Consider the following 12365-nt stretch of genomic DNA (forward strand, 5'->3'; position numbering starts at 1 on the left):
TTTGCTTATCTGAATGTTTTCAAACCATTCAAATGCTTAAATCCTATCCAAGTATGACTCTGTTTCAGTAAAAGGATTATTTTATGCAATTCTCTATGTTATTTAGATGGAGAAATATAGCAAACATCTGGAGACACTTGTTTCTGAGAGAACCCAGGATTTAATGCATGAAAAGCAGAAGACTGATCGTCTGTTGTATAGTAAGTTATGTTGCAAAAATATTGCATATTCTTCTCAATATTCTTCTCAAATAACTGTGTATTTACAAACAGAAACCCTGCAATAGGTGACTATTTAATAGATAACATTTAGTTGGCAATGAATTAATGTACTTGTTCCTTGAAAAGCTGGAAAGATATTTAGCTATGTTTTATATTTTCCCCCTAAAAATCAGTGCTCTTATCTGAGAGCTATGACTCCAAAATCCATAGTGTTTTCAATTTGATCTTGCTTGGAAGTCATTCTGTATAGTTATAAATACTGGGGAATTGCTTTTGGACTGAGGTTACTTTTGATGGCAGCGTATCTTCTCGAATTCGGCAAGAAAAAGGGATAAGGAACAGGTATAACACATAGGAGAGAATAGGGAAAAAAAGGCTGTGAAAGTGCAAGATAGGAGAAATAATGAAGATCAAAAAAAAATGAGAGGAGATAGTAAACAAACCTAACACAGGAAGAAAACACTACCAAAGAGCTGACAAAGAAGGGGTTAGTAATATCCCAGGTCACACTATTAGAATCAAACCTTACACTTACTTGGAATATATAGATACTGGTTTGCTTGAACTGCAAGTTATGGGTCATCTGAACAATCTGGACTTGTTATCAGTGAGGTTTACTTTGAATTCTCATGTTACAGCAGAGCAGATTTTGATGCTAAAGAGTGCTTTCACCTTCAGAATATTTCACATTTACGAACATTGCTTTTATACCTTTAAACAAATGTGTTCTGTTTATTGTGTGCTATTATCCATGGCAAAGGAGTAACAACACTTTACTTTCTACAACAGGTATGTTGCCAAAGCAAGTGGCAGATGATCTCAGGCAGGGAAAACATGCACAAGCTCAAAGTTACTTAAGTGCCACCATCTTTTTCAGGTAAACAAAAGTGAAAGATAGGACTAGAACTGACTCCTACTGATGAAATTTCTAGGCTTCTAGTGGAGGTGCAGCTCCTAACTGCTACAGAATTTCTATCTAAACTGGCATTTGTCATACCAGGTAGCAACATTTAACTGTGCAAATGAGTGTCCTTCCAAATTCTCACACCCCTCCATTTTTCATTATCATTACTTAAATATCGAATGAGATTACCATGGAGCTCTAAGACACAGCAGCATGGCACTTTATGTATGTTACACACACACGCAAGTATGTTTCGTAAGATAAACTGAAGTAAAGGTTTCAGTATGCGTGAAGGAAACTTGTCTATCCCTAGAGTCTGCATGGATTTACAGTCTTTGACTTGTTATGTGTGCATGAAGCAACACATAAATTGCATGTCTTCACTTATCACAAATGGACAGATATTAAGTTCCCTTTTTTCACTTGTACATAACCAAGAACTGAACACTACTTAGTCTGTCACAGATTAAAGTCTAGCTGTAAAAAATGGTTTACTGCATTGGTAAGCAAAAAGGCTTAGGTTGGTCAGTCTTTTTAAATGGAAAGAGTCTGTTTTCAAGTTAACTAAATGTCTGAAGACAAAACTATTCTGTAAGATCCTTAGCGAAAGAAATGCTGAAATGGAGAAGGTTGAGGTAGTTCCACTGAGAAATTATTACTGTGTCTTTCGGATTGCCGATCTGCAATGGTTAAGACAGTGGATGAGTGTGTTCTTTTTGTTGTGTTTTAACAGTGACATTGTTGGCTTCACTCAGCTGTCCAGCAGTAGCACACCTTACCAAGTGGTAGATCTCTTGAACAAGCTTTATACCACTTTTGATGAAATCATAGATAACTATGATGTCTATAAGGTGGAGACAATAGGAGATGCCTGTAAGTTCCTTGAGCTGTGGACAGTGTTGGGGCATGGGTATTTCATCAGCATAGAGACTGATTTGATGCCAAGGAAGAACAGATGAAAGAGATTTGGAAAGTTTATTACCACTGTGAAAACCACAAAAAACAACTACAAGAAAAGTCCTAGCAGAGCCCTAGCAAACTTTAGGAACACTTTCCTGCATATCTTTCATCATTTCTACAGTTGATTAATGTTGTGGATGGGACAAATGAGTTCAGTAAACTACCACTGCTGTTTATTTGGTTCTTATGACCTGTTAAGTTCTGACACTAAACCACAGCAACAAATTAATGCCAGCTGGCAACTTCTGTTTCACAGGAACACAACTGAAAAATTTACCTTCTATGTGAGAATGTAAATGCCATTCCATTAGCTTTATTATCTCTCTTTTTTGCAAAGACCATGACAACCTTCTGTCTCCTAATACTCTGTGGAGGCTTGGCTGCCTCTTCTTTCTGGATTTTTAGGAAAATGGCTTTCTACTTGCTACCATGGGAATCTGCTGGGGTTTGAACTACCATTAAAACTAAGTTCCATCAAACACCTAGCAGAATCTAGCAGGATTTTTGGATGAGACATACAAGAAATCCTGTAAGAGATGTGGAAAAAACCCACCTGTCTCTTCCCATACACAGTAAGAGTCAGTGCAGGAAGCATAGGACAATGCCTGCTGGAATCATTGTCTCTCTTTATAATACCTGTCCAAAGACAAAAGGTATTGAGCAACCAGTTTCCCACTACCTCTCTCACGCCATGCATCCTCAATGAGGGGAGGGAGGAAGAAAGCATATGAGGGAATAAATCTTATGGAAAAGTAAGAAGGAAATCCAACATTTTTCAGAGCTATGTTAATTGCCCACATCAGCTGTTGCCCTATTCTTCATTTGTTTCTGGCTTTGTCTGCTCAGCAGGCACAACTGTGCTGTGGGATAGGAAGGAATAGGGCTTTATTTTTTTCTAACTTAGGCAGCATCCTTTGATAGATCTGTGTGTAATGCCAAAGGTTAACACAGTTGCATTGTTGTGTTAAGATATGGTGGTGTCGGGAGTACCCAAAGAGAATGGTATCCTTCATGCTGGTGAGATTGCAAGCATGGCTTTAGACCTTCTGGATGTCTGCAAGACTTTTAAGATCCCACACAAGCCCAACACCCTCTTAAAGATAAGAGCAGGAATCCATTCAGGTATGTTGCAAGGGCATAGCAAGAGTCCTCCTCTGGTTTAACAAATATTTCTGTAGTGGCATTTCCTCTTGTTTAAAAGTGAAGTTAATTTCTGATGTGGGATGGAGCACCTCATAGAGTTCATCCCAACAGAATAGATTATTGGATACTTGGGAACACAATGTGGAATGCAACATTGGCAAAACCACATGGTCCCAGTGCCTTTGCAGATGTGAGTGAGGACTGCCATTTTGTGTCTGTTATTTGTCCTTTTCTGCTCCTCTGTTCTCAAAACAGTGAGTTACTTCTTGACTCTTTGATCTAGCCTTCACTCTCAAGACTCCCAGCTCCCTGACCTAAGCTGTTGTGTGATTGCAGCTCCTTCTTGATAGACAGCTGTGGTTGGACATGTGCTGTGCAGCCTAGATCTACAAATTAAGCAGCTTACATTGTCTTAGCAAAAGATCATGTCTTCTATATTTTAAATTCCATGGGGCTGATATGAAGGAATCAAAATGCTCATTTTCTGCTTTCATGTGACTATTGAGTGATGCATAAACAACTCCAGCTGGTGGTATTCCTACCTCACTGCCTCTCAAAATATTCTGTTGTTGTGTTGAAACATGATTCTGCAGGTGCTTTAATTCACACATACTACCTGCATCCCATCATCACATTCCTCACTATTCTCCTTTGAAGCCCTTTTGCAATTCCCTCCATGGGTCTGGAAGGCATCTGTAAGTCAGATGTATAACCCATATAAGACAGTACTGATACTCAGTCTTGTTAATGATTGAGATATAAGGTAATGTAGGATGCAGCCATGAGGCTGTATGACTGATTATGTTATTTAAAACCAAAAAATATCTGGTTTTCTTTACTTTAACAGGGGCAGTTGTAGCTGGAGTTGTTGGGACCAAAATGCCACGGTATTGTTTATTTGGAGATACTGTGAATACAGCTTCCAGGATGGAATCTACCAGTGAAGGTAACAAGGAACAAACTGTGGATGTGGTTTTGACCACCCATTAATGAGTTCTGAAAAAATGTCATGCTGAGGTTTGAGTCCTGTCCTGTTTAAATGACTGCACACCCGGTAAGGACAGTGGTGATTTCTGGGTCCAGTCTGCCTGTGGGCAAATTATACCAGTGATATTCTCTACAGCGTTTGGAACAAGATCCCCTGTTCCTCAAGTCTCAAAGAGGGATTTTCATGGCTTTGATGCTCTTTACAATAAAAAAAGTGCAAGAATCAGAAAAAATGAGAGGTAAGTGGCTATGTCCACTGTGTCCATTCCTTCCTGGCACCCAGCTGAATTTATAGTAAAAATATGTTCATGGCTCCTCTTTTTTGCTAATAACTTCCTCTGTTGGAGAACACAAGAGATGGTATGACAACATGGGAGCTGTGTCTGTCCTTAACCAGTATAGAAGATTATGTATGTGTCCCCCAGCAAAGAGATTAGACAGAAATCTCTAGAGGTTAAGTCATGGAGGTATCCTCACTTCCGCTTCTTCCCAGGAGCTAACAGAGCTCCACATGTAGTTAGCAAGCTTCATCTTTAGCCAGTAAGAGCATTTGAACCTCAGTTTCTGAAATATTTTAGCCTAATCTACAAGAACTGAAAAAAAGAATGAGGGAATATTTCAAGGTCAAACAACCTTGATGGCTTGCTTTTGTTTCTTTCATTCATGAAATGAAGGTGAATAGTTTTATTGCTCACATTGCAATGCTTTTAAATGGATTTGAATTAAGCAAAATCCAAGGTATTTTCAAGTTTACTTTCATGATAAAAAGTGATGCCTTCAACGTCTATCACAATCCACTAAAAACAAGGCAGAAAGGCAGAGGAGTGTTCCAGCACGACAGCTTTGAAGGTTTAGCCTGGGGATTTGAGAATCAGCCAGAATCCATTCTGTCCTGGGTTCGGCCAGGACAGGGTTAATTTTCACCGGAATCCAGGAAGCGGCACAGCCGGGCGGGCTGACCCCACCTGGCCAAACAGAGCCGGGTATTCCACACCATGTGCCATCATGCTGGGTTCCGGTGGGGGGGAGCGGGGCGGTGGGAACTCACTCTAGGCAGCGGGCGGTGAGAGCGGCTCTCCCTGTGTTCTGTTTTGTTTTGTGTATTCCCGTTTTTTCTGTGTCGTTGTTGTTCCTGTTCCCTCTGTTTGCTGTTCTGTTAAACTGCCCTTATCCCGACCCACCAGTTTCTGCCTGTTTCTTTCCATTCTCCTCCGCACCCCGGCGGGGGGAGGGGCAGCCGCGTAGTGCTTTTGTTGCCGGCCGCAGCCAAACCATAACACATTCCTTCTCACCATTTTATACATTTTTTCAAAGCAAATGCTGTCCTGAGTGGAACACATATAACTTCATTTTCCTTCTGTCCGTCTCCCAGATAACTCCTTTCCTTCTCCTCCCCCTCCTCCTCCTTTCAAGCTCCTTGTGTCATCTCATCTGAACTGCTTTAAAACTAATGCCTTCAAAATCTGCATCCATCATTTCTCATATTTCAACTTTTGTTCTGTATGTGAGTCTATTTCTTACACGGTGCATCAACAATATAAACTGAAGTATAAAGACAGAACTTCTGATCTTTTAAGTCTCTCTTTTATGACCTTCCTTCTCTGGCCTTGTACATCTAGGATCTCAAATTACACGAACATGTTTTAACCCTAAGATGATCACTTTAAAATAGATTAATTAATTACTAGCAATGTAAATTAAAACTGCTATCAGCTGGAATCTGAGTGCTAGTGTCTTGTTCCCAAGCAGGATGCCCAGTTAAAATATCACGTATCTACTGGAAAGAGTATTTCAGAGAGAGGTATCTGGATACGTTGAAGGATAATATGCTACGGATAATTTGGGGAAAATCTTTTTAGCAAGGCCTGTTGTGTTAGGGCAATGATTAATGGCTTTAAACTAAGTGAGGGTAGATCTCGATTAGATATGAGAAAGAAATTTTTTACAATGAGGGTGGTGAAACACTGGCACAGGTTGCCCAGAGAGGTGGTGAATGCCCTATCCCTGGAAACATTCAAGGTCAGGTTGGACGGGTCTCTGAGCAATCTGATCTCGTCGAAGATGTCCCTGCTCATTGAAGGGGGGTTGAACTAGATGACCTTTAAAGGTCCCTTCCAACCTAAACCATTCTATAATTCTATGAATCTATGAAGCATAAATATCCTGGTTCACAAGGAGTGTTTTGTGTTTCAGGACTGTCAATAAAAAACTTTAAAAAAAGAAAAAAGGTATATATTACAAACCCATCATTTTCTGATACAAGAAAAATCAACAAGACAATCTTAGGCAGTCCTAATATCTCTGGGATCTTGTTCAGACAAAGAAGTGTAATGGTTTAGTCTGTGCTGCAGAACATTAAAGGCAAAAAAATCAAACCAGGGATTTTTTGGCAATTTTCCAAATTTTGGCAAAATTTTGATTTCTGGCAAACGTAGAAGTATTTAGAATTTGTTCTATATGTCCTCTTCTTTGGTTCTTCCTCCATCATCCGCAAAAGGCAGGCTAGCCAGGGTTTACATGAAAATAAGTTCTCAACTCAGGAAAAACCACATTGTTTAAAAAAAGATCGTGGAATTATTGTAATATTGTCTCTTCCCCATGTTTTTATTTACAGGTTTGGAGTTAAAGCAAGGATGGCAGTTTCTTTATGTTTAGACTTTGCTGAAAACTCTCTGTGCAAAGATAACGCTGGCTCTTTATTGACCAGGAGGTGGAACTATGTACGGTTTTCTTCACAAGATGAAAAGGGTACTCGTCAGTAACTCCAGCCAGGCAGCTCTTCAGAGTAGACAAATAATATTAGATGCAGGATGTGAAGAGTAGTGTTTGTTGACAGCCATGTATTTGTCCTGAAATGCCCTCTCAAAGTGGCCAGGATACTGGAGCTTGTATGTGAACTTTTCAAGTAACAGAGGAATGACAGCAAAGACATGGAAAAAGCAAGGGGCAGTTCGTTAATGAGTCTTGAAATCTTTGGCATGCAGAGGGGGACGGGGCTGTCCTAGACGCTTAAATTGTTATGATAATATGACAATTGTCTCTCTTTGCAGCTCTTAAAATACAGTGCAGTTCAAGTGCATACCAGCTGTTGGAGCAGATTGGAGAGTATGTGTTAGTATGCCGTGGGAATTTACAAGTCAAGGTGTGTATGCAACATTTATACTCAGTTTTTCAGAAAGGAAAGTGTGAAAGTACTCTGGAGTGTCTGAATTTTAACCCATGCAGTCCTCTATGTCTCAGAGTCCTTGGGTTAGACCATTTCCTGCCACTGAAGAAAGCAGGTTCAAGTTTTAAATCAGGACCAATTCCATGGGCTTGTTATGGGACAAACCGGATAATTCAGAGGTGAAGGACTTAGCCAAACTTGAAGTACCATGTGGCGTCACTTTGTCATAACCACTTGAAATCAACAAAAGGTCATTCAGAGATGTCATAAATCATCAGAAGAGTTCCATAAGAGGACTAGCATACTTCCAAACCCAGTTTTGGATGGACTTCAAACAATGGTTTTAATACACAGCACTGTGACTCTCTTTTAATGAAAAGTATTATGCCTCAGTCTTCGTGTGTGTAAAATGGCTGTCAGGCACATCCGTCTCTTTTTGGCACTTGCTTTCAGTTGTAATAAGAAGATTATTACACAAATAATGGGTAGTATTATAACCCCATGACTCATTTTCTTCCTTAGGGTAAAGGAGACATGGTAACATACTGGCTTGAAGGTAGGAAAGTCTCTGCCACCCAGAAGGCAGTCACCAGCACTTCTGTGACTCTTCAGGACTCCAACAGAGCTTCGTTTAGTATGATACCAGGTGTCCTTCCCAGTGATCTTCTCTCCAGTCCTGCTTACTAGCCACTCACTGACTCCAGCATCCATCCTGCTTTCAGTCCATTAGGCCATCCTGCTGAATTAGAAAGTAAGAAACGAGATAGCACACTCCTTTAGCCTAGTGAATGTATTAGCGCAGAACTTATTCACAGGTATCTCTCTCCCAGCAGTGGAGGAAAAACACAAAAAAGCAAAAACTCATCTGGAGGAGCTATAAATAAGACTGGCCCACCAGCTACTAAGACAGAAGTTAGCTCCCAGTGTTACTTGTTGGTTTGGTTTTGCTGGGTAATCCTCTGCCAGCAGCCTCCATCGCTTCAAAACCATCTGGCTGGACATTCCAGCCTGTAAGCTGGAAATGTCAGGAAAGAAGGAAACAGTGTAGTGTTTCTATCTAGTGGCATGATAAACCTTGTCGGTGTGATTGGTTTTGTGCTGTGAAAGGGAAAATTTAGGTTTGTATTGTGTTAGAAAGCAAAGCCCATTGAAAGTGGAGGATGAAGCACTGCAATCACAGTGGTTACAAATCGAAATGAGAATTTGTGCTCCTGCTTCTGTTTCAGCTCCATTGCCTGGAGCGTAGAAAGAAGAATTAAGCAGGAAGTCAGGGGTATTTCCATAGAGTCAACACTTAGTGATACCTGCCATCTTGGTACAGAGATCTGAAAATCCTGGGAGATAAATGAAAGACGTTGCATGCTGTTGTTAAACAGAAGAGCATGCATTACAGCTGCCCTTGTATTTGGCTGCTCTGGGATTTCTCCGAAAAACTGCTCTTAACATTAGCTCCTGTTATGGAGTTGGTTTGACTAAAGTGGTGGTGAACCTACTATTGCTGGCTAGCTGTCTGACTGAAACCAGGCAGCTCTCTGAGTCACTATGTAATTTAGGACACAGTTTTGAAAAGGTCATTCCCGAGCAAGCATTTCCTGTAAAGAGAGACCCATTACTACACGTAGAGTGATCTCTCGATGAGCGTGGTTCTGTAAACATTGCTGGTGTCAACTTTCTTTAAAGACAAAGCATATGTACAGTGGACCCTGTTTATACTTTTTAGGGTTTTATTTATGGCAATAAATTACCTCTCAGGGCTAATGTATTTTGAAAAGTTTAACCAGTCCAGTTGAGCTGATTAACAGTCTAACAAAATTAGATAGGTGAAACAGAGGAAGGAAAGATACCAAGAGTCACAGCAGTTCCATCATAATGTGAACTGGACTGGCCAAAGCTAACTTGGAGGAGGTGAAAAGAAAGGACTATGAGTGACGTAGCACCATTTACTCCTCCTTATTCTGCTCCCTTACCCTCCAGTCTGACCTGGATCAAGCACAAAAGCACACATGTAGGTGCACTTTTTCTGGTATAAATTTCTGTGGCTTAAACAAGCAGCTGACTTGTTGTCCATGTTCCCATGTAGCCAGCATACATCTAATGCTGAATATGTGCTGTGTGATAATAATAGGAGAGTCACACTATAGTCCTCCTTCAGCTTCTGTGGGAAGTAAACGCAGTGGTAATGTTAGATTCTTCAGAGATACCTAACAGAGGTAGAAAGCTAAATCCTCCGTAATTGTGGAAGACTTAGTTGCAATCCACAGAAAAATATAGAACATTCTGAGTGAAATTCTGTCTGAGAAGTCTGTGGGAATGCTGCCACTTGAAGGGTACCAGAATGTCAGCAAGGGACTTACTGAGCTGATCTTGTTACATGAGATTCCAATATAAAGTCCACCTAAATTTAAAAAAAATGAAGTTTTTAATTGGTGTCACATTTTTTTTCTAAACTTAAAAGATTCCTTTCTCTATGTTTGAATTTTATATTAGTACATGATAAAGTACAGTTACCTTATTTGTAATCTTAGCAAAATAAACATTTCCGTTATCCAGAGCCCAGAGATGTCCTTTAATATAACCATTTCCTTTACTCAAATGCTGCCTAGATATTGTGAAACTCTCTGCTTTATTATAGTGCTGCAAAATATATAATATAGTTTACACTATTCTTTTAAAGAGTTAGCATTTTTTACATTATTATTAGAAATGTGCATATCAGGGGGTCTTTTATTAAATGTGAATGTGAAAGCATGCGCTTTGTTATGTGTTCATCTGTAGCAGTACTACAGTTTTAACTCTTCTGCTTTATTATAGTATTGGTTTTAGAATTAAAAGATTTAAAATGAGTGTCTTCTGAGTTTAAAGTCTTCTAACTGGAAATGAGTGATGAGTGACCATTATCAAGCTTGTTGGATTGACAGCCTTCACTACTGACATGTCCTTAGGTAGCATTCAAATTCTGCTGAATATAGTAGGGAGACTCTCACTGACTCCAAGAGGCTTAGAATCTGGTGGTTATCTATGAAAGAGGTACAGCTTGACGAATACCAGTGTCAGCCTACTTCTCTGTTTTGTTGTTATCTCTTGATCCTCTCCTTGAATAGAGCATCTCCAGAATGAGAACTAGATTATTGTCTAAGGACCGTTGAATCTGTGGTATCCCTCCTGAGACTTCAAGCAGTAGTCCCTTACTAACGTCAGCTTGTCTGATGACTGTGATGATATGACTGTTCTTCCTCCAGAAGACAGAAGTACAGGGCAATGAACATTATAGATGCAAGTGGAAGTGTCCTCAGTCAACTAGCAAGTATAAAAGATTTATCTCAGGCATTTTGATAGATACAGTCAATGGCTACAGCCATATTTCATTGTCAACTAGCAAAGCAACAGGCAAGTTTCAGGAACATGAGCTCTATTTGGTTACACAGATATTTAGTAGAAGTTAGATACAATGCAGCAATCATTAGAGATTGCAAGACATAGACAATTCAGCAAAGGTGGCTGCAGCATAAAGCCTGTGAGATGTGCTTTGCTTTTACCTTCTGGGGATGGCATACTGCAGAGATCATTTTTTATCTGTATTGTAGTGGCCACACAGGCATACATACCTATATAACAATACATCTACGGAATATAGAGAGAATTACATGTTCATATTTATGTAAAAGATGTCTGTCTATAAATATAACTGTATAGGAAGAGGTTAGTGCAAATCTATACCAAGGACACAAAATTTTTGACAGTTGTTGCCCTAGGTTTGATTTCTGTAAGCATCTCAGTTTTTGAGCCCACCAAGGGAATACAGAGCCATGCTCCACACAGAACTTCATATACAAGGGCATGTGGTCTTTATAGCACCCGAAAACCAAAATGTTGTCCTATTTCATCACTCTAAATCTATATCCTTGTGTGGGGCAGCACTTGTGGCTGATGTTACAGTGAATTCAGATCTCCAGAGCATCCTGCTCTAGTTCCTGTCTAGGAAATGCATCAAGGAAGGTTGTTGTGGCTTACAATGTAGCTGCTGACTAAGGGCCTGATGACCTTGGCAAGGCAGAAAAGCATTTACCAGCTGGTAAAGTTGAAGTATGATAACCAGCACGGTGCTCATCTGTGACATGCTTTAAATCCACAGGGATTCACACCCCAGATGTGGAGTTAGTCAGATAATCTAGCAAGTATTCTTTTCTGAAATGGAACTCTATACAGATAAACATGTGATGTGTTCCTCCTTTCCTAGGAGATTACATCCCTACCAGAAAATGGGAAAGAAATTGTAATAATACAGCTAAAGAACTGAAGGTGATATGTACTGTATAGAACACTTCAGTTCTTCATTCAGTGCCCATTCATTGTCTACAGTCGGGGGAAATAATGCAGAGGATACTAATACTGCATTCATGATGTGATCCATGACTTTACGGAAAGATTGTGCATTTTTACTATTGTTTATTGCAGCTCCATCTACATACAGGTGAGGATGCAGGCAGGTACATTAAATAAATCACACAACACAAAAAGTGACTTATGAAAGTCTTTAATTAGATTCATAAACCTACACTATATTGTTTCAATTTGAATGTCGAGGAATAGATTGAATAACCACAATATTTAAAAAAATTCCAAGTGAAAAAAATGGTTAATGTATTTCCAGGTGTAAAACTTCCTAGATTTTATTCAGACCATTGGCACTGGAAAAAGACTGTGTCTTGCCACCAAAAAGTTAGTCTTTATCCCCTAGATTAGGTAGCAAACATCCTTTATTTAGGTTGTTATCAATATGTGCAGAGGGTGTCTAGTTCCATGGTTCATTTTGTGTAAACAGAAAAGCTACTTAGTTAAACCTGAATAATGAATTTATTTAAAGAAAAGTGGAATGAAGTCAGGTGTTCTTTGCAAACAGTGCAAGGGCATAGTATGAGTGTTTAGCCTGACTGTGAAGTCAGAGGATGCAGGGTCTGTTGAAGATCTATGTCTGAAGTACAGA

At 39.7% G+C, this 12365-nt stretch overlaps 2 protein-coding genes across 2 annotated transcripts in view; one reads left to right on the forward strand and one right to left on the reverse strand.

Moving 5' to 3' along the window:
• Nucleotides 1-8068, forward strand: part of LOC104338373 (atrial natriuretic peptide receptor 2) — a 38853-nt gene extending 30785 nt beyond the window's left edge. Inside the window, exons 17-23 of the mRNA XM_009944410.1 lie at nt 107-200; nt 1011-1098; nt 1859-1998; nt 3055-3207; nt 4076-4174; nt 7266-7357; nt 7904-8068. Of these exons, the coding sequence (XP_009942712.1) occupies nt 107-200; nt 1011-1098; nt 1859-1998; nt 3055-3207; nt 4076-4174; nt 7266-7357; nt 7904-8068 (831 nt within the window). The remainder of the gene's footprint in view (nt 1-106; nt 201-1010; nt 1099-1858; nt 1999-3054; nt 3208-4075; nt 4175-7265; nt 7358-7903) is intronic.
• Nucleotides 1-12365, reverse strand: part of TMEM215 (transmembrane protein 215) — a 155252-nt gene that overhangs the window by 135560 nt on the left and 7327 nt on the right. The window lies entirely within an intron of this gene.

Source organism: Opisthocomus hoazin, chromosome Z, assembly GCF_030867145.1.
Source record: "Opisthocomus hoazin isolate bOpiHoa1 chromosome Z, bOpiHoa1.hap1, whole genome shotgun sequence".
NCBI classification, from domain to species: Eukaryota; Metazoa; Chordata; class Aves; order Opisthocomiformes; family Opisthocomidae; genus Opisthocomus; species Opisthocomus hoazin.